This window comes from Daldinia caldariorum (genome assembly GCF_022478825.1).
Source record: "Daldinia caldariorum strain CBS 122874 unplaced genomic scaffold F4812scaffold_3, whole genome shotgun sequence".
In the NCBI taxonomy this organism is placed as follows: domain Eukaryota; kingdom Fungi; phylum Ascomycota; class Sordariomycetes; order Xylariales; family Hypoxylaceae; genus Daldinia; species Daldinia caldariorum.
Genome location: NW_025953039.1, coordinates 535646 through 556910, shown reverse-complemented (window position 1 = coordinate 556910; position 21265 = coordinate 535646). Strand labels below are relative to the sequence as shown.

The 21265-nt window shown below is 49.7% G+C and overlaps 7 protein-coding genes across 7 annotated transcripts; 5 read left to right on the top strand and 2 right to left on the bottom strand.

The window, feature by feature from the left end:
• Positions 1–141: 141 nt before the first annotated feature.
• F4812DRAFT_263496 (putative short-chain dehydrogenase/reductase family protein) lies at positions 142–1526 on the top strand. The gene is made up of 2 exons (XM_047930832.1): positions 142–1258; positions 1352–1526. Exons 1-2 carry the CDS (start codon positions 357–359, stop codon positions 1476–1478), a joined length of 1029 nt encoding a protein of 342 aa, XP_047792701.1. The 5' UTR covers positions 142–356; the 3' UTR covers positions 1479–1526.
• A 180-nt stretch (positions 1527–1706) lies between these two features.
• On the top strand, positions 1707–2911 carry F4812DRAFT_417327 (uncharacterized protein; the record flags this gene model as incomplete). Its single annotated transcript, XM_047933160.1, has 2 exons — positions 1707–1965; positions 2055–2911. Coding segments are annotated over exons 1-2 (982 nt in total), but the record flags the coding sequence as incomplete, so codon positions are not given.
• A 241-nt stretch (positions 2912–3152) lies between these two features.
• On the bottom strand, positions 3153–4501 carry F4812DRAFT_456392 (uncharacterized protein; the record flags this gene model as incomplete). The annotated part of the gene is made up of 3 exons (XM_047936981.1): positions 3153–3361; positions 3427–4050; positions 4168–4501. The coding sequence occupies 3 exons, from the start codon at positions 4499–4501 to the stop codon at positions 3153–3155; spliced, it is 1167 nt and encodes a 388-aa protein (XP_047792699.1).
• A 692-nt stretch (positions 4502–5193) lies between these two features.
• On the top strand, positions 5194–7303 carry F4812DRAFT_263489 (uncharacterized protein). Its single transcript, XM_047930831.1, has one exon. It carries the CDS (start codon positions 5689–5691, stop codon positions 6556–6558), a length of 870 nt encoding a protein of 289 aa, XP_047792698.1. The 5' UTR covers positions 5194–5688; the 3' UTR covers positions 6559–7303.
• A 759-nt stretch (positions 7304–8062) lies between these two features.
• F4812DRAFT_456390 (NAD(P)-binding protein) lies at positions 8063–9466 on the top strand (the record flags this gene model as incomplete). The annotated part of the gene is made up of 9 exons (XM_047936980.1): positions 8063–8094; positions 8155–8376; positions 8452–8633; positions 8698–8770; positions 8834–8849; positions 8910–8973; positions 9033–9089; positions 9171–9310; positions 9374–9466. 9 exons carry the CDS (start codon positions 8063–8065, stop codon positions 9464–9466), a joined length of 879 nt encoding a protein of 292 aa, XP_047792697.1.
• Positions 9467–10150: 684 nt separating this feature from the next.
• On the bottom strand, positions 10151–11297 carry F4812DRAFT_456389 (NAD(P)-binding protein; the record flags this gene model as incomplete). The annotated part of the gene is made up of 3 exons (XM_047936979.1): positions 10151–10407; positions 10484–10763; positions 11034–11297. The coding sequence occupies 3 exons, from the start codon at positions 11295–11297 to the stop codon at positions 10151–10153; spliced, it is 801 nt and encodes a 266-aa protein (XP_047792696.1).
• An 824-nt stretch (positions 11298–12121) lies between these two features.
• Positions 12122–20184, top strand: F4812DRAFT_449921 (polyketide synthase; the record flags this gene model as incomplete). Its single annotated transcript, XM_047936032.1, has 9 exons — positions 12122–12203; positions 12274–12745; positions 12894–13202; positions 13347–13557; positions 13640–13763; positions 13849–16880; positions 16957–17169; positions 17248–18840; positions 18934–20184. The coding sequence occupies 9 exons, from the start codon at positions 12122–12124 to the stop codon at positions 20182–20184; spliced, it is 7287 nt and encodes a 2428-aa protein (XP_047792695.1).
• Between the last annotated feature and the right edge of the window lie 1081 nt (positions 20185–21265).

Here is a 21265-nt window from a genome sequence, read left to right as displayed (position 1 = left end):
GTTACGCAAGTAGGCTCCGACCTACATTCTGCATCTTCCACCTTTCCCTTGCGCAATTGAATCTTCTCTTCTCTTCCCCGCCCAGTTCGATGATTATCAAACTCCTCTACTGGATGCCGAGCTACAATGCCGGGTAAGCTTTGCCGAAAACGAGGTTTCACATGATTATCATGGTTGTAGTACCTCGATCTGCCCGGATCATGATTGATATAAGTGAATTTGTGATATTCTTGCATGAACAAGCAGCATTGGTCGCAAAGATAACGTGTGGCTCTTCCCTCATTTCCACTCGCTTGGTTAAACCATCGTTTAGGATTCACCTACGGTACCTAGTACCAACCTGAAGAAGAGACATCATGTCATCCGAACTCGAAAGCCAAGCCGCATTCGAGGCCACACTTATCGGATTTCTCTACCGACAGTATACTCAACCAAGGCCTGTCCCAGCAGACACTAGGGTTACTGACCAAGTGGCCATCGTCACGGGAAGCAATATAGGGATCGGTTTTGAAGCATGTCGGCAATATCTGAGACTTGGAATATCCCACTTAATCATGGCGGTACGCTCACAGGCGAAAGGGGATGAAGCAGCCCACAAGCTGCGGAAAGAGTTCCCCGGTTCTAACGTATCCGTTTGGACCGTCGAAATGGAGTCGTACGACTCCATCCGCGCCTTCGTAGACAGGTGCGCAGCTCTACCGCGCATAGATATGGTCATCCTGAACGCCGCCTTGATGAGGATGGCCTATACGACGGTACCTGCTACTGGCCACGAGCTTACGATGCAAGTGAACTACCTCTCCACAGCGCTTCTAGCTATCCTACTTCTCCCCATACTCAAATCCAAGAAGATCGACGGCGCGAAAAGACCTCCCGTTCTTAGCATCGTGGGGTCTGACTTGGCGTATCGAACAGAGATGGAGACAAAGGGCCCTATACTACAGCAGTTCGACAAATCCGAGGGATTTGGCGAACTCCTCTGGTACGGCAGGTCGAAGCTTCTGCTCACGTTCTTCGTCGCCAAGCTCGCGGAGTTCGTCGACGCCGATGATGTCCTCATAAACATGCCGAACCCCGGCACCATCAAGGGCACGGGATTTTTCCGCGACTTCCCCACGCTGGCGGGGAAACTGGTCGCGTTTCTCCATTTTCTCTTCGGGAGGAGGGTGGATGTTGGTGCTACTACGTATCTTGACGCGACTGTTGTTAGAGGCAAAGAGGGCCATGGGAGTTTTATCAGCGACTGGGCTATTAAACCGTGAGTATTTCCACGAACTTCATTTTTGCATACCTACCTAGATACGCTAGGTTAGACAGGTACTTATTTAAGAAAGTTGGCTAATTCGCAAAGATATCCCTTGATATGGTACGGGGCTGAAGGCAAGGTGTTGAACGAAAGACTATGGGAAGAGACGATGCAAGAACTGAACTTCGTAGGGGCCTCAAAAATCCTGGAAGACTTGAAGACGCGACACTGAGCAAGGAAAATTAGAGCTTCAATTTCCATTATATTATTTATATTGAACGTTTAACTATCACTAAGTCCGCAACAAGGATTCGAACCCGTTATTTCTTTTATGTGAACTGGTCGAAAATAATGATGACATACCTGCTTTAGATTCCGGCGTTGACCCGAAAGGGAGGGTAGTATCTTACATCAGTTAAAAGGATAGGAGGTATCTTATGCCGTACCTAAAAGCTTTCTCTCTCACATATCATACCTGCTCAGTTTAATCTGGAGCAAATGTATCATGGCCCGCGCTAAGGAACTCAAAAGTAAACTCCACCAGCAGCACAAGCGAACAAGCTGGACGCGATTCCATCTGCCCCGACGGCAGGATTGGCCGATATGGTCGACGGGGCACTTAGATGCGCATTCCAGTCCTCTTGCGACCGTGCCGGGGTGCCAAAAGGTCTGGCTAGGGAGAAACACCGACGATCCGGAACAGGCTGCCTTGATTATCCGTGAGTATCTCAGGGAGAGCCTTGTCGCTTAGGAGGGATCTAGAGGCTCAGGCGAGTTTGGCATATTTGCTGACACACATTAACCTCAGTCTGGGAGTCGGCGGAAGCTCTGAAAAACTTCCAAAGCTCCCCCGCGTGTGCCGAATTTCTCCAAGGCTTACCCGAGGAGGACGTGCAGCCCTCGCCCGCACCAGGCGCATTGCTGTGGAGCGCATCCATGGACGACGCCGCATCATCATCATCAGCGACATCAGCGCGGTTTGTCAGCTTCCAGTGGAATAGCGGCTACCGGTTTGAAGAGGATCTCCAAGGCCGCGTGACGCTGACTATCCTCGCGATACCATACACAGGCGACCCCGTCCCCGAGCCATGGGCCAGCGCCGTGCACAGCACGTTCGACCAGTTTCTTCCTGAAGGGTGCGAGGATCTCAGTGCTCAGTGGCCGGGTGCGCGCATGCATTTCTGGACGGCGTGGGCGTGGGTTGACGGCGGCATCCCGCAACAGCAGGAAGGGGGGGAGGAGGAAAATGTAGCAGCGGGAAAGAAGAAGAAGAAGAAGAAGAAGAAGAGCGACCAGGCGTTTTTATGCGAGTTCCGCCGGTGGAACGGGTACCACGGCGCCACTCCGGAGTTGGAAGAGTTCTTGGCGAAAAGTCCGCGGGCAAGGCAGTCGTGGGCCGAGACGGTAGCGAAAGTGATGCCTCCAGTTACGGCCTGGGATCAAGAGCGTTGGGACGTCCGGTTGATGCCGGATTATATTAGTCTGGGCGAGGATGAGGAGGAAGAGGAAGAGGAAGACCTGGACGAAGAGGATGAGGAGTACGAACGAAATATGAACGAGTTCCTCAAACAACTAGATTGATAATTACAGGTGCCTAGAGGTAGGTAGGTATAGGATTCATAACCCTATTCATAGACTTCAGACTCCGTATAAACTATATTGACCAAGCCAACTTCGGTGTTAAGACGTTTCGTATGTGAAATTTGTTCGCTATATCCGCCTCGGAGTTATTATTACCCCATTGCATCACAGTGTAATCTAATGTAGGATAAACCTGACCAAAGTATATACCGCATAGAGATGATAATTGCTAAAAGAACATTCTACGGTAGCTTCAGGCGTACGAAGTACCCAGATATTACTTGACAGGACAAGGAACCACGTTTCCTACAATAGTTCGGCTTCTCTATGGTTTGACTGCCCCGTAAACATAGTTAGAGCCCTGCTTTACAATCTTGAAGTTCCAGTTCTTATCTATGTCGGAAGGTTGGTTGGTGCCGCTCGATTTTCCAGATAGGTAGTACATCTGCGTGACGAAGAAGACGTAATTCTCGGGATTCATGCGTGCTTTTGGGCGGCTCGTCCTAGCAAGCCTAATACAAGCTGCAAGATCGTCTGTCAACAGCGAATTAGTAGGTATACTCTGTGTATAGTAAGTCACGTATAGGTTAGGTACTTACATATCTCGTCGGCGCCCTCGAGGAATCCAATATTGGTATTCCTGCCGTCATATACCCCGAATATGAGATGAAATGCCTCGTGGAGGAGGGTCATACTCTTAGGCACGACGTCTGCAAGGCTGGTGCCAGCCTTAATCTTCGCGTTTCCCAGCTTATAAGAATCTGGTGATAAGGTATTTGCGAAACTCTCACCACACAAGACGATCATGTCGATTGTCCTCCGCAGTGTGGTCCGGCCGGAGGGGGTTCCTGTAAACACTTTAATCGCCGCAGTGAGCGCGAGATTCTTCGTGTTCTTCTTGCAGTAATCTTTGCCTGTGGTCGAGAAGTAGTATCCCTTCGGTTCCTTGATGCCGCCAGACCACCAGGGTTTAATTGCACGGTCATCCTTGAGGGCTTTTCTGTACCCTGGCACCTTTTCTATCGTGACGGGGTTACCTTTGCTATCCTTAATTTCCTTGTCTTGCCAGTCTCGGGCTACCGAATCCCCCTTTTTTTCTTCCAGGAAGTCGCTACCGCAGAATAGGTAGCGGTTCTTGTTTAAACCGTAAACAGGTTGACCTCTCGCACGGCCTTTGGTTATCTTTCTAACGTTGAATAAATCGTGAACACTTCTTAGGTTATCTGGTTATAGAGTTAGCTTAGCCGACACTTTCAAGATACCAAGATGATGTATAAAATCAACGGAGACATAGAATATCCGCAAAAATAGTCTATAAGAGAAATAGTCTTGAAGCATACCGTTAATTTTTTTGACATTCTTCTGAGCGTCTTTATCCTTGGGATTGATACCAAAGAACGTTTGAATTGCCTTTTGAATTCTTGCATCTGTCGAATAATGTTTATCTACTTGATCAATGGTATCTGTAAGGCTGTAGATGATCTCTTCGTGCCAGTCATCTAGAGTCCCTGTTCCTTTTGACTGGTCGAAATACGCATCGCAGCCACCCTTGTCTGGCCCATCTTGGACGACGAATATGTCAGTGAGGCTTACGGCTGAGGCAACCTGGACATTTTGTAACAAGAGACAAAAGAGGATCGAAACCAGGCCCAGAGGAAAGACGAGCTTCGCCATCGTCCCTTGCAATGCCAAAAGAGATACAGAGGAATGAGCCGCTGGTGGTGTTGGTTACGTTGCACACCACTTCAAGGTTATGAAGCAAATGCGTACAATAACAATGAGCAGTGCTTAGGATAGGTGATATAAGTAAATCTGGCACACACGGAGACTGGACTCCTTGCTCAAGGCCGCCTGCTCATATATGAGAATGATATTTTCCCGTTCAACTGGTCAAAAATGGCGTTTCTCTCTCTATGTCTGAAAAGTAAACTTCGTCGGAGAAGGCATGCTGACATGCATGATACGAGAATGATAATAGCCTTCTTGTTTCTTTACCGGATTAGCCAAGCCTCGCAAGTTTCTTCCATGAGATGTACAAATTATTAAAATCTGTACGTGATGGGCCAATAATATGAAGGCATCGGTTTATTCAGAAATGCTCTGGTAAACACCGATAGCCTCAACAAATAATCACCTGGCCCCGGGGACCGGTTGTGATGATCAAACACTGGAGACACAAGTTTATATTTCGGGGTAGGCGTCACTTTTCAGCCGTAATCATGATAGACGGCGAAGTAATCACGGTGTCATTAAATCCCGAAGTAATGCAGATATACAGAGTAAACAACTAAACTATTAGACAAATAGACATAAGACGAAATGCTGACATGAATAAATAAATATTGGTTATAAAAATTTCTACATATGTCCTTTTCTTGTTTGAAGATTTTATGCTCTTATAGACGAAAAGTTGGGGTAGCAACTCCTATTTAAATTGATGTAAGTCCAAAGGCCGACCTCACTAATATGATGTTATACTACTACCCTATGTTACCACCCAGCTCGAAGAACTCAATGAGTTGTATGAGTTGTTGAGTGCTCAAGTCCGAACCACCTCTATCATAAGGACGCTACGCTTATAGCCAGACCGCAAACAAATGCCCAAGGAAGAAGTTTTATACGATAGTAAGAATACCACCTTGTTTTCGACCTCGCTCTGGGCCGAGTTGTAAGGGGATCTTACCGTCAGCATTCCGACAGGTCACATGTAGCTCTCCAACTCTAATGCAATGACACGGATTTTTCTCGGTTAGTACTCCCCTTTACCGCATCATGAAGGACGCCGTGTTCTATATCTGTTCTCCTTTTACTTCCCGTGTTTCTCTTCATTTCACGGACAGTTTTCAAACCTCTACGACGGCATGATGAATCCCCTTACTCAATCTCTAACTTTGCTGGCTGCACAATGGAGTCTTGTGCAATCAGCCTTAACGCGTTACCCCCCAAACGCAGCACAGTACGTGATCGCGTCACCGGAAAGCAACCCAGTAGATACCTGTGATGGAGACAGAGACAGCCTAGGCGATAACGACGCCTACCACACCCCTACCATCGTTCCCGTCAAAGCATGGGGCAGCGAAGAACCCTCCGCTACGCCGCTGCCCGTCTGGCCTACTTGGCCAATGTATGGCCAGATCATCCCTATTGAGACAACAGTAGCAAAGCCCGCGCCGACCGATAATGGCGTACTCGTCCCTTGCACAGCGTGGTTCTTCTCCGTCTGCATCTCTTGGGGCGATATCCACATCGGTTCTTGGTACTGGGACCTACCGCCGGGCATCTACGAGCCGGGGCCCGTGCCCACCGACGTAGTCAAGTGGCCGTCCGGCGTCGACATACAAGGGACCCTGCCGAACTGGCCGCGGATCACGATCGGGGAAGACAAGCAGATCACGACGGACAGCGCGCACGAGTGCAAGGCGCAGACGGCCGCGGCATGCACCATTACGACGCAGGTCTCAGCCGGCAAGACGCTTTCCGTCACCAACTGCGCGGCCATCTCGGGCTGCGCCATCAGCGTCCCAACCACGCCCGCCGAGGTCGTTGGCGACCAGACGGCAGCCCCCGTCGGCACCTGGTACGACGAGGCCTGGCCGACCACGACGCTAGGCACGGCTTACACCAACTCGGTGCTTGAAGCGCTGAGCCGCGATCTCGAGTCCGACAAGGGCTCGGCTATGAGATTCATGCCGGAGCCTACGGCCGGACCGACGTACGGTGACGAGCTGTGACCGGGACCAGGCAGCAGATACTGAACTACCATAAGGCACCTATACGTCGACGTACATACGCAGCCGCACGTTATACAACTGCAAGAAGAACATCGTCGAACACAATGCTTTGTCTTAACCCGTACTCGGACTTTTTATTACCCCGCATGTGGGATTACCTTCTGACTCCTCTATGCTTCTTGTGAGGAGAGATTCTCACCATCCGGGGTGCAGATAGTGACGGGGCTTTGAGAACGAAGTAAGCAATGGTAGCAACGGAGTAAAAGCACTGTACCTTCATTCAGTTTGGATATAGGTCAGAGGTAGGCTAGGTACCTAGTTAGGTTATTTGTGGAAGTAGTTGGTTACTTCTTTTTGTTGTTAGGTAACCCAAGAATATATGCTTGTAAGCTTGCCTAGGCGTCTTTACGGGCGGTGTTATTGGGATTTCTAGATTGTAACTGGTTAGTATACGTTAACTTGTTGCGCGTCGAGATGCACAGCTCTCAAAATGAAGAGTCGTATGATATTCTGACGCGGTTGATGAGTGTCAAAGACACACCGCTGAGCCAAAAGTCACAGTAAGAGTCCCGGTCGCGTTGCCATCAGAAAAGCTGACGCGTAGCGGGTACATATAGATACCTACCAGGTAGGTACCTCCTAGATGTACAAGAAGATGTATCGAGGTCTTACTCGCAGTTAAGGCGATAGCTGCAGGTAATTTAGGACATTGTCATACATCGCCTCTTTCTTGGCTATTCGTGAGATGCGGAGGTGTGCAACGTAGAGGTAGGTACTGAGAAGATACGTAGCTCTTCACCCCGCCCCCTTTTCCCCTTCCCCCTTTTTGCACCACTTTTTACCAACAGCCTGGTAGGTACCAGGCTGTTGGTAAGCTTAAGACGGCCCAATCAAGAGTTAATCTTGCTTACATGTAGGTAGAGCTTGTCTTGGCGATTAAGTACCTACGTACCTACATCTAGCTACCTCGCTCCTATACCTACAGTTGCCTTCAAGAAATCCTACAGGAGGCCAAATTGGGGTATCCGATCTCCATAAGCTTATATGGTGTATATCACAGCAAATATAGTTCTTACTTTACTATGCAAGCAACTGCATAATTCTCTAAACTAGTTCCTATGGAACAACTTAATTCTCACTTACATCTGAGGTTGCCCAACATACAAAGAAAAATAAACAGGTATTCAATACGTGATGAATATAACCAAACCCCTCTTTTCTGTGTAACTCACTCCCTATATGGAATTGGAACATGAGAGAGTAAGATCCTGTGGGTGGTAATACCACTCATAGGTCAGATAGACAATTGTGCTATCAAGAAATATATTTTTGGCTCAGCGGTGTATCTGTCAGATCCCTTTCCTATCCGAGGTATCTTTGCCAAGACATCGTGAGCAAATCACGTATCCGACGATATCTCTAAAAACAACCTTAGATCCGAAGCTCACAAGCTGAAGACTTTAGCAGCTGATGCGGACAAAATTCTTACATTGCCTATGTCAAAATGCCTCGAACTAAATTTGCTCTCGTCACTGGGTGAGTCTATAGGACTTTCCACCTTGCGCATTTCTCTCAAGTTCACTAACACTAGCATAGTTGTGGCCGGGGAGGTATTGGCGAGGCACTCGTTAAGGAATATACTCGTCGTGGTATCCATGCCATTGCTACCTTGCTTCCCCAGGAAGAGAGTGGCCACTTGTTAGAAGCCGGTATCACCTTCTTCCGTCTTGATGTCACTATCGAGAAGTCGGTCCTAGACCTAAAGGACAGCGTGCACAAACTTACTAACGGGCATCTTGATGTACTTGTGAATTGCGCGTATGCATTCTCCCTACCTAACGTATAATAGTCAGAAAGAATATCGTATACGATGGCTAACAAATTTTGCAATAGGGGCATAGCTTATACTATGACAGCTATTGACACGGATGTAGTTGCTGTACAGCGCATGTTCGACATCAACGTATTTGGGCCCATGCGCATGGTGCATCACTTTCATGACATGATTATCAGGAGCGCCGGAGCAGTAGTGAATATCGGTTCTATAGGTGGTATTATACCTTATTTGTATGGAGGTTAGTTTACCAGATTCCTTTAACTACGTATTATCTGGAAGTACTTTACTTACTGGTTAACTAGCATCGTATAATGCCACGAAGGCGGCACTTCAACACTGGTCTAACACGCTTCGTGTGGAAATGGCTCCCCTGGGGTATGTTCTTCCTTAGAACTTACAGCATCAAAATCATCTTGCTAATAATTACCCCTATTCAAGTGTCAAGGTCATTACGGTATGTCTCATCTTACCGAAACCCCGGGTCCTTGGAGAATATTAATTAGTTACCCCACAGATCATTTCTGGGGAAGTCAGCACCAATATCCTAAAGAATGACGCCCATAGGCGACTGCCAGAAGGTCTAATTTACTCGTATCTCGCTTTACTCACATGCACTCTCTAACATCTACACTTCCAGGATCCTACTATTCTCCACTCGCGGAGGAATTCCACCGTCACGTCACGCGAACCCCACGTAAGTATACCCACGGCCTACTTACTACTATACGAGTATATGACCAAGTTAGTCCCTAGATTTTCCTAATACAAGACACAGGGGGTGCTACAAACCGGTTTAAATACGCTGAAAACGTCGTGGCCCAGAGCCTGAAGTCATCCCCACCAGCGTGGTTCTGGTACGGTAGCTTCACGGGCATGATTCGCTTCCTCGATACATTTGGATGGCGTACTGTCTGGGTAACCACCACCATTATTACTTTGTCCTTCATTTTGAGTCTTACTAACATTTTGTTGTCTCAGGACTCTATGCTATGGCGAATGTTCAACTTAGGAAAGCTGAAACAAGCGCATACACTTCGTATGAGTAAAGAGGCTGCATTTGGAAATGAGTAAGAACGGCATATTATAGACGTGTTGGTGACTTTAGTAGCATCAATTAGGGAACATTTAACAGTTTGTCATAGTAATGAGTCTATAATTAGGTACATATATCTATAGCCTAGGACTATCAACAATTTGAGTATCGAAGACTGAACGTTCCTATTGCTGAACTACATTCAAATTGTCAGGGATATGAGGATATGTGGGTATAGCAGGAGTGTACACTAGGCTCTACTGTCTACCTCCTATATGAAGAGTAGCCAGTCCCGTCGAGGGAGATTAAAAGGCTAGACCTTACTACAATAGACTGCATACTATGCCCTGGCACTCTGTATATGACATCCATCACCGGACATACCTAACGTAAACACTTATGGAGTGAGACTGAGGATCCCCTTATTTCGAAATCTATCGTCATCAAAAATAAAGAAAATGTTCCAGATGCGTACCCATTTAAGCCCGGGAAGTAGGGGGGACAAGATCTCTAGCACTCGAATTACGGCAGAACTATAGGGTCTATCTAACAGAGATACTTGGGTACATATCAACATGTGCTTCGTGTCACTGCATGTAATATAGAATAATATAAGCATGTGGATGTAGAGGGATCCAGAATGCATAGATCCTGAACGATCACCTGTCTTGGCATAGGTATTAGCATTCGATGCATGTGCATGTATCCCTGATATGATACGCCTATCTCAATGCTGTTAGAGTCGTCCCGCCATCTACGAGAAATCCGCAACCAGTAACATAGCTGGATCTTGGACTACACAAAAATATCACTGCATCAGCGACTTCCTCGGGCATTGCAATCCGACCAATTGGCACCGCAGTCTCAATGAACTTAGAGAGGCCCTCCACGCCACTCATAGCTTCCCGCACCATCGGGGTATCTGTCCACGAAGGACAGACACAGTTGACCCTGATACCGTGAGACGCGTTATCGAGAGCTAGGCAACGATGCATGTTAGCACGGCATGTAGGAGGTATATAGTCCAGGGGTAATAAGTATCACACTTAACTCACCGCTGTTTTTACTCAACCCGAGCGCCGCATGCTTAGATGCAGTATAGGGAAGAACGCCTGGGGTGGCAATCATAGAAGATCCTGAACCTAGATTGACGATAGCCCCACGTGTAGTTCCACGGCCGGGAGAAGACTGTGACACAGCTTGAGGCTCTTGGGCCCGCATCGTTATGGATGCTTCGCGTGTTACCAGAAACATCCCCACCGTGTTAACGTCGAGGAACCTCTGGAACTCGGCTAGAGACATTCCTGCGATATCTACCGCCTTTTGGACGCCGATCTAAGCCGTAAAAGAGTTAGCAAAGTGATACTATTCCAATGTATTGATGAGTACCTATAGGTAGCTCGAACTATAGGTACGCCAAGTAGAAATGGTATCAGAGTCCTTGACGAGGCATCTAGGGCCCTGATACTATCAGTCTGTGTAGCGTTAGGCTTCCTGAACCAGGCTAGAGTTTCTCACGAGACAGCTTCGCTATCTCCATAGACACCTCGTAGTTCACTTCGTGACACCTAGATAGGAGGTACTGATGCATGGTAAGAAACTTACACCGGCACAATTCACGCAATAGTCCATGCGTTTGAAGACATCGATCATTCGACCCATAAGCCTCCTAACTGAATCCTCTTGAGTAATATCGACTTGGATCGCCTCCGCCTGGAACTGGCTGTTTGTAGCCACAGCTTTGCATTCGGCTACCACATCATTCGCCGCGTCGACGGCAAGATCGGCTACCATGACTCCGGCAGCGCCTTCTTTAGCAAATAGGAGAGCACAAGCCCTACCAATGCCGCTCCCTGTTAGAATATGCATTAGCAACTACTATAGTCCGTATGAGTAGAAAGAAACAAATAAATGCATGTAAGAATATGGGCAGCAAGTGGGCATTCTACTTGCCTCCGCCAACTACCAACGCGCGTCCAGAGATGTCCATTGTTTCAAGGCTCAGGTTCTATTCACGAAATAGTATGTGGAAGAAGATTATCTTTGCTCGTAGCGCAGAAGAACGCGGTGATTTATGTTCAGAGCTATCCAATCATGTTTAAGATGCAAAATCATATGGCTTACGGCATTTTACAAGAGCGCCACCCCTATTACTTTTGACGCATATGTCGGTGTCATGTTATCATGTAACTCGCGTCGAGTTGTAGCAGTAGGGACGTAAAGGTGTGTTGAGGGATTATCCAAATCCATATGCCAGTCCTATCATTTCTGTCTGTTCTGAGTATGAGATAGGTCACAACAGGACAATATAGGTTCACAGAAAACAAAGGGTCCGAAGCGATTTGGGTATATTAAGAGGTACCCTATTAATCTATGAAGAGATTTCAGATATATAGTCCTAGTAGCTCCCATCTTCAAGGATAGTATCCAGTTCACGGCACCAGTCGACATAAATGAATCGTTTATCTATACAACGTGGAAGCGATAATCCCTTACCACTTGCCCCTTGAACCTGACATTCACTATTCGTCGCCGCAGTTTCGGTTATAGACAAACTTAGAACATCCAACAATTTCCCTTGCTCATATTTTGTAATTTTTGAGATATACCTATCAGCAACCATGCGTACCTCTGATGTTGTCATCGTGGAGTCGTCCGCTGCATCTACCGACGACAGTTCCAGCGTGGTTGTTATGAACCTGGAAGATGGGAGTGCAAGTAGTCTTTCTAATTCAGCCTCCTCTAACAATGACCCGCCATGCATCGTTGGAACAGGTAGGTTCCTACTTTCATCTATCCAAAGACAACCTCTATACTTCTCGGATGTCATCTAATTAAGATACAGCATGTCGCCTGCCAGGAGATATTCGCTCCCCTTCTAGTCTCTGGGACTTTCTAGTTAAGCAAAAGTCTGCACAGGGGCCTGTGCCACCTGAGCGGTATAACATCGATGGCTTTTACCACCCTCAGGGGAACCGCAGCGGTGCTACCAACGTGCCCGGCGGTTATTTTATCAATGAGGACATACGTCAGTTCGACAACGCCTTCTTTGGTATTAACAACATGGAAGCCACATATATGGATCCCCAGCAACGAAAGTTGCTTGAAGTCGTTTACGAATGTCTGATGAGCGCGGGGATATCGATGGAGAGCGTGGCGGGCTCTGACACTGGCGTCTACGTCGCCAACTTCTCCGTCGACTACCAGCCCATTCAGACTCGCGATCCAGACTATTTGCATAGATACATCGCAACTGGATCGGGAGCTACTATAATGTCAAATCGAATTAGCCATGTTTTCAACCTCCATGGTCCAAGGTATGCCCTCCTTATCATACACTTTAGCTTTCCAAACTCCTATCCTTTAATATGCAACCGCCTACCGTTCTGGAATATAACTCGTAGACCGCACCATCAGAACTTAGCATCGAATTGGTTGCGTACTAATAACGGAAATCTATTCTAGTTTCACCATTGACACCGCATGTTCATCATCTCTCTACGCCCTCCACCAAGCCCTCAACGCTATGAGCACAAATGATTGCGAAAGCGTCATCGTGGCTAGCTCCAACTTGATCATGTCTCCTGAGCTGCACATTGCTGCAGCGAAAAGCGGCGTGCTCTCGCCTACGGGGACCTGCCACACCTTTGACGCCTCTGCTGATGGGTACGGTCGTGCCGAAGGTGTCAACGCTATCTACGTCAAGCGTTTATCAGCTGCGCTTAGAGACGGGAATCCAATCAGGGCAATTATTCGAGGAAGTGCCGTGAACGCGTGAGTAACTTTTACGTCTACACCTCACAAGAATTGATCTTTTTTATTTCGACCCCTAAACTCGCCAAGAATGAGTGGGGACGAAGAAAAGGGGTACGAAGGAGAAAATCAGATGACAAAGGGCCTCATCTAACATCAATACAGAAGCGGCAAAACGCCCGGAATATCGCTACCGAGTGGTAGGCTACAAGAAGTAGTCATACGCAAGGCGTATCAAAATGCCGGCATAGACTTCACCGGCACTGACTACGTGGAATGTCATGGTACCGGGACGCCAGTTGGAGATCCTATAGAGGTAGATGCAATCGGAAGATGCTTCTCCCCACGCGAAGGGCCTCCACTTCTCATAGGTTCGGTAAGTACTCCAGGACTCTTACGATTCTTATTCCCAGTCTATTGGAATAACCAGAAACTGATGTAAACGATGTGAGCAATAGGTTAAAACAAACGTCGGCCATAGTGAAGGTGCCAGTGGCCTCACCTCCATCCTTAAAATTGTCCAGTCTTTTGAAAACGGCCAAATACCCCCGTCAAGAGGGGTCGTCAAGTTAAATCCCAAATGTAAAGTTCAGCCCCTTACTTCTTATTTCAATATCCGCATCATGGTCCATAGATATCACACTAACATCAAGACTTCAATACGCAGTGATTCTAGCAGAACGTAACTTGAAAGTAGCTAGGGAGGTAGCAGAGTGGCCCCGGGCACTCCGCCGTGCTAGCATAAACTCTTTCGGTTACGGTGGTGCTAATGCCCATGTTATTCTTGAGGCTGCCGAGAGCTATCTAGGTCAAGATTACCTAGAGAAATACAGTTATTCGAGGAGTGACATGGATGTGCGAGATAGCCAAAGGCTTACGGTACTCCCCGTATCAGGCGCCTCATCCAGCTCGCTAGATGCAGTTATCCAGCAAATCTCCCAAACTATAACGCAATTGCGCGACGAGGGGGCAATACTCGATTTGGCACATACCCTCACTAAGGGTCGGGATCACTTACGACACAGAAGTTTCCTACTGGTCAAACAGGAAAAGTCTGGTGGAAAGTTTGTTAATTTAACGGCAGACGAAGCTTCTCTGAAAGGAGAATTTAATCCTCTGCCTCTCGGCTTCGTATTCACAGGTCAAGGAGCACAATACGCCGGCATGGCTAAAGAGTTGCTATTCGAGAATCAACATTTCCGCGACACGATCCGTCGCCTCGACGGTGTACTTCAGGCCCTCCCGTCTCCATATGCACCTGACTGGACACTCGAACAGACGTTGTTAGACGCTGCAAATAGCCGCATTAACGAAGTCACCCGCAGCCAGCCTATTTGTACTGCGGTTCAAATTGGGCTAGTCGACCTGCTACGTACTTGGGGAATCCAGTCAAAGTCTGTGGTTGGCCACTCCTCGGGCGAGATTGCGGCAGCTTACGCTGCTGGCCTTCTCACTTTCTCACAAGCTATCCTAGTAGCGTACTTCCGTGGATATGCTGTAGGCACGTTGCGATCTAGAGGAGCTATGATGGCTGTCGGCTTAAGTCCCGATGAGGCCAAACTCCTTATCAAGAACAAAAGCCTTGAGGCAAAGGTTCGCGTGGCTTGTGTTAACTCACCAGGAAGCGTAACACTAAGCGGCTCTCCAGGAGGCATCGATGCCCTCAGTCATGACCTCCAAACCGAGAATAAGTTCGCCCGGAAGCTTGAAACCGGTGGACGCGCTTATCACTCCCATATGATGGAGGAGATAGGTGGACTATACGAAAAGCTTCTTACGCCATACTTCGGGAGCAGAGTAAGCGACAGCAATACTAGCACAGAACCCTCAGAATACGAGGTCAAAATGTACTCGTCCGTTGGCCATGACCCAAACAGTCTCGATGGCATAGATAGCCAAACCAACATGCCAGCTTACTGGAGACAAAACTTAGAGCAACCAGTCCAGTTCAGCGCTGCACTGTCGAACTTAGTCGCGGGAGCAGGCAATACTATTCATCTAGTCGAAATAGGCCCACACGCGGCACTTAAGGGGCCCATCAAGCAGATACGGACATCACTTAAGTTAAACGAAAAGTCACTCCCCTACTCGCCAACACTAGTGAGACAACAAGATGCAGATTCTTGCATAAAGACGCTTGCTGGTACTCTTTTTACCCACGGCCACCACACGCTAAATTGGGATATAATCAATGGACTTCCTGAATCTGGCTTGAAGATACTTCACGATCTCGCACCATATCCATGGGACTACTCAGGGGGTTTACTTTGGAGTGAGCCCCGGGCCAGTTTCGAGATGAGGAACCGGAAGCACTTGCGCCACGAACTTCTCGGCACTTTGGCACTCACGGGCAACGGGATCGACTTCACGTGGCGGAACTTGCTACGCTTGAGCGAAACACCCTGGCTTCGGGACCACAAGGTAGAAGACCAGATCGTCTTCCCTGCCACGGGGTATATGGCCATAGCCGTCGAAGCCGTGTCGCAGATTACAGGAGCCAAGGGGAAGCAGGCTAATCAGCTTGCCTTTGAGTTCCGCAACCTCAACATCAGCGCTGCCCTTCACGTGCCTGACGAGGAGAGAGATGTATATTCCACAGCCAAAGACTTGGAAATACACACAACTATGACCCCACGCAAGATATCCAACGTCAATAGCTCTGTTGACTGGCACGACTTTTCCGTTTCGTCCTGGTTGGCTGGTCGCACCACAGTTCACTGTACGGGAAGTATCCGCCTGACCCAACCACGCCGAGAAGTGGAGGCGGGCGTACGGGACGATGCTGTTACGTTGCAAAACACTGACAGCTTTGATACTTGGTCCACCACTAGATGGTACACCAAATGGCATCAAGAAGGGCTATGCTTCGGTCCTCACTTCCAGTCTTTAACTAGCCTACGAACTGATGGTGGGCGAAGCCGGCGCGAGGCCATCGGAACCACGCTATTGGAACCCCCAATTGCTAAAACAGGCGGTACATACTATCCAGTGCACCCTATAACCATAGACGCAGCCCTCCAAGCGGCTATCCTCAGCACAACGGCCGGATACATGCCAGCATTGAAAACCTGGCTTCCCGTCTTCATCGCAGAGTGCAGAATCCAACCCTCAGAAGAGGCTCTCACACCAGATGCCGATGGCGAGGTCCATGCTCGCTCCGAAGAGACGGGTCTCTCTAGTAGGAGGATCGACGGCACGTTGCGAGACTCGCGCGGCATTCCCGTAGTCGACTTCCGAGGCGGGCGTATTTCACTTTACAACGGCAATATGTCTGGGCAGTCCGAGAGCAACAGCAACAATAGCCCTGTTACCGACTTGTACGCCCAACGGCAGCCCACTCTGAGGATCCATTGGAAGCCCGATGTGCTGCGCCTGCGACCGGAAGCCGAAGCGCGGTTGAGAAACTACGTGGCGTCCTTCGTGGACCAGCAGCAGGACGACATGCGAGACGACGAGAGCATGGCTGCTATCGCCGCGCTCTTAGATCTGGCCGGACACAAGAACCCGCGTATTCGCGTATTGGAGCTCGGCGGTGACACGCTCGGATATAAAGCTAAGCAATGGCAGTCCATATTAGACAAAGAGACGGCTTTCTCGCGTTGTCGGTCCTGGCAATCTGGTAGTCTGACCGAAAGTGGTGACATTTTCGTTGAAGGTGAAAGTGACGAAGACGTATACGATGTCATCCTGACCCCCAGGGTAAGTGACAGCCCAGCCATATATAAGGCAATTATTGTTTCCAGAAATACTCGTAACTGACACAAGTTTCATATAGCATGCTACCTCGAAACGAATCTGGGACCAAGCAGCTGAACTGATCACTTACTTGGTCTCCGATCATGGCATCATCATTACGCGAAGATCAGATGTCGCGATAACAGAGTTGAGATCCGCCGGCTTCGACGTATTTGATGTCGGAAAGCAAGTCCTCTTAGCGATGCGGCAGCCGCAGACGACAATACTTAGGGGCCGAAACGCTTTCATAGTGGTAAGTGCATACCTGATCTTACCTTCTCCGTGGCGTAACTTGCGTGTCATATCCGTACAGCAACTAACTATTGAGCAGCGCGCCGAGAACTCAACCTCTGCCGTGACAGAATTTGCGAAGACCTTAGGGACATACCTACAACAGAAGGCAGGCGTATCGCAGATCAACATCATCGGGCTCCATCAGATTGACAGCGTACAGATCGCTGAGACGGACATATGCATATCTCTACTAGAAATCGAGGGGGAGTTCCTCGCGACGATGAGCTCAGACAACATGAACCGCCTGCGCGTCATGACAAATACCGCGACCGACCTGCTCTGGTTCACAGGCGCAGGCATGCTAGGCAGCGCACTGGACCCCAACCTAACTCTTTCCAGCGGGCTCTCGCGCGCGCTGATGCTAGAACAGCCGACGTTGCGGTACTCGGTCCTCGACGTCGGACCCCTGCAGCAGCTGGACTTCACCACGGCCTGCGAGAACGCGCTGAAAGCCCTGGTGGCGAAGCACGACAAGGACGACTGCGAGTTCGTCGAAAAAGACGGCCTTCTGCACATCAGCAGATACGGGCCTGACTTCCGGGTCAATTCCTTTTTCCGGCGTCGACTGGGACACCAGAAAGAGAAGCAGCTGCAGACGCTTGCGGAGGCGAAGCCCGCGCGACTGTCCATAGACCGGATCGGGATGATGGATACGCTGTACTTCCAGCAGATGTCGGAACCGGGACAGGGTGAAATGCCACCACCGGGCTACGTCGATATCGAGGTCAAGGCAGTGAGCCTGAACGCTAAAGACGTGTATGCTATGAGCGGACGCGTAGACACGCGTGACAAGACGACGGCGTTCGACTTCTCCGGCATGGTAACCGCTATCGGCGACAACGTTCATCACGTAAAAGCGGGTGACCGCGTCGTCGCCTACGCGCCGCATCATCTCGGCACATCGGTGCGAGTACCAGCCGGGTCGGTACACAAAATGCTAGATAGCGAAGAGTTCACCGTGGTGCCGACATTGCTGCTCGTCTACGGCACCGCGCTCTACGCCATCAACGAACGCGCGCATCTACGCCCCGGAGAATCCGTGCTGATTCACGCCGGCTCAGGCGGCTTAGGTATCGCCGCTATCACCCTAGCCCAGCGAATAGGCGCCGTAGTCTACACCACCGCCGGCTCGCAGACCAAGCGCGACTACCTGATAAACGAGATGGGCATCCCGCCCGCTCATATCTTCAGCTCGCGCGACCCCTCCTTCGTCCAGGCCGTGATGCAAGCTACAGGCGGGCGGGGCGTGGACGTCGTGATCAATTCGCTAGTGGGGGACCTGATGCACGAGAGCTGGCGGTGTCTCGGGGAGTTCGGGCGGTTCGTGGAGATCGGCAAGCGGGAGCTCGTCGACGCCGGGAAGCTCGACATGCGCGTGTTCCTGCGGAACGCGACGTTCACAGCCTTCGACCTGTCCGAGCTGTTCTACGCCCGGGACCCGTTCCACCGCGCCGCCTGGGACAGGCTCATGGTCGAGACGCTCCAGCTCTATCGCGCGGGGGAGATCCGGCCGTTGCCCACGAGGGTTTTTAATGTTAGTCAGGTCACGCAGGCGTATCAGTACTTCTCGAGCAAGGATCGCGTCGGCAAGGTTGTTATTTCTTTCGAGGACCCGAGGGCCCGTGTTCCAGTAAGCCAAAATCAACTCCGCCCCCCCTTCCCTGCAAACAGCGAGTCCCACGAGGCAATATTGCAAAGACTAACAACGTTGTATTTACTATAGGTCGCGCCGGCTACATACTTCAGCGTGTTTGACGCCGAGAAAGTCTACCTTCTCGTGGGATGTCTTGGCGGTTTAGGTCGTAGCCTAAGTAGGTGGATGATGGCACGAGGGGCCCGCCACTTTATCTTCCTAGGCCGTTCCGGCGCCGATAAGCCCAGCGCAAGACAGCTCGTGTCCCGGCTTGAAGAGGCCGGGGCAACCGTCGGAATAGTCCGCGGCGACGTTTCCAAAGCCGCCGATGTAAATGTTGCGGTTTCGGCGTGCATGGCTACGGGCCGACGCGTCGGCGGCGTTATCCAGGCCGCCATGGGTCTCCACGAAGCCCTCTTCACGCGCATGCCGAACGAAGCCTGGCACACGGGTATCGATCCCAAGTGGCAGGGGACCTGGAATTTGCACAACGCGCTGCAAGCGCACGTCGACAACGACCCGCGGAACGAGCCCGACTTCTTCCTGCTCACGTCGTCGGTCTCGGGGACCGTGGGCACGGCCACTGAGAGCAACTACTGCTCGGCGAACGGGTTCCTCGACGCGTTCGCGCGCTGGCGCCGGTCGCGCGGCCAGGCCTGCGTCTCGGTCGGCCTGGGCATGATCTCCGAGGTAGGCTATCTGCACGAGAACCCCGAGATCGAGGCCCTGCTGCTGCGGAAGGGGATCCAGCCGCTCAACGAGGAGGAGTTCCTGCAAGTGGTGGATTTGGCACTGGCCAGCGAGGCAGCCTGCAGCCCCGAGGAGTCGCATCTCCTGACGGGGCTGGAACCGGCGGCGATCCGCGAGCTGAGCGCTCGGGGCTTCGACGTGACGAGCCACGGGGTGTTGGTCGAAGCACGCGCTTCCGTGCTGCTGGCGTCTCTGCTGGCTGAGAAGGAAGCCGCGGCGACGCCTCAGCAGGGCGGTGGACATGCGGCGGCGGCTGCTACTGCGGTGACGGCGGCTTGGTTCAAAGACGTGCCTGCTGGCATATCGGCTGCTTTTGCACCGGAAGCCGACGCGGACACGATGCGCGAGGCGATCTTACGTTTGGTCAAGAAGCGCTTCTCTAACCTTATCCTGATGCCGGCCGATCAGATCGGCGAGGGCAGAGCATTGCCGGACTTTGGTGTCGACAGCATGATCGCGTCTGAGTTTCGCTCTTGGTTCTGGTCCGTGTTTAAGGTTGATGTTCCGTTCCTTGATATCATGAGCGCTCAGACGTCGCTGGTGGTATTGGCTGAGTTTGTGGAAGCGAAGTTACAGGTGACTGCTAGTTAGACTTAGGTACCTTGTACACGTTAGAAAGAAGAAGATACTTTCGATTCACCCATGCCATGACTCTAGTCGTTGCAACCTATATAAACACAATATTGTTATATTATCATGGTTTTAAGGCCCGTAAAGACTCCGTGACAACTATGAAGAACGATCATCATATTTCTGATCCAGGCTGTGGGTTATGCGACTGTTGTAATTAATAACGTACCTAACGTTTATACTACTAAACATGATGAGTTGAGATGTTGAAGTTTGAATACTTATCCCCTTGAATCTGCCTCTCTCTACCTGTGGCGTCTGAAAGGTACTACCAACTCCCAGCACAGGTACCTAAGTACATATTACCTACCTGACCTGGTGGCGGAACTAAAGTAATTTTGAGAAGTCATTAGGTTTGATTTTGATCTGTTCTTTTAGGTTAAGTAATTATGATACCCCTAAACATGCTATTTATTCACTCCATATTTTTAATGCGTGACCTCATGTCACAACATCTAATAAAATGTAGCATAGCGTGTCAGCGTTGCTCTGACTAATGAATTTCTTATCGGCCAATCAAAACCAACTACGACTGGCAAAGTTATTGGGATGCTCTTTCCGCCCTCACCTCAAACGCTAATAGTAGCCACGTTGAGTATTTTAAAAGACGACAGTCTCAAGTATACCTTAGGTAAGAGGTAGGTACCTAAGGTAGGTGAATTAGTGTTAGGTATGAGCTGTCTCACGTGATACCTAATACCGTTTGTTACTCGACACAGTATCGGAAGTTAATGGCGCAGATAAATAAATGCTGTTTAAAGTAGGTATTTAATGTATCGTCGTTAGGAAGTACAGTTTCTATAGTCATCGGCACGGTCTTAGCTATACCATACCGGTGGTGATCCTGAGGGCTGCTTCACTGTAATAAATGAATAAAAAAAAAAAGTTATTATTCTGGTTGGCAACTTACACGTAAGGAGGTACATACGTACGGCTCAAGTATCCATTCTTTTTTAGTCATGTCAGTGTGTGGCTTGTGGCTGTGCAAAAGAAAAAAAACTAATCCGTTCTCCTACTAGCGTCTTCAAAAAGCTGGACAAGG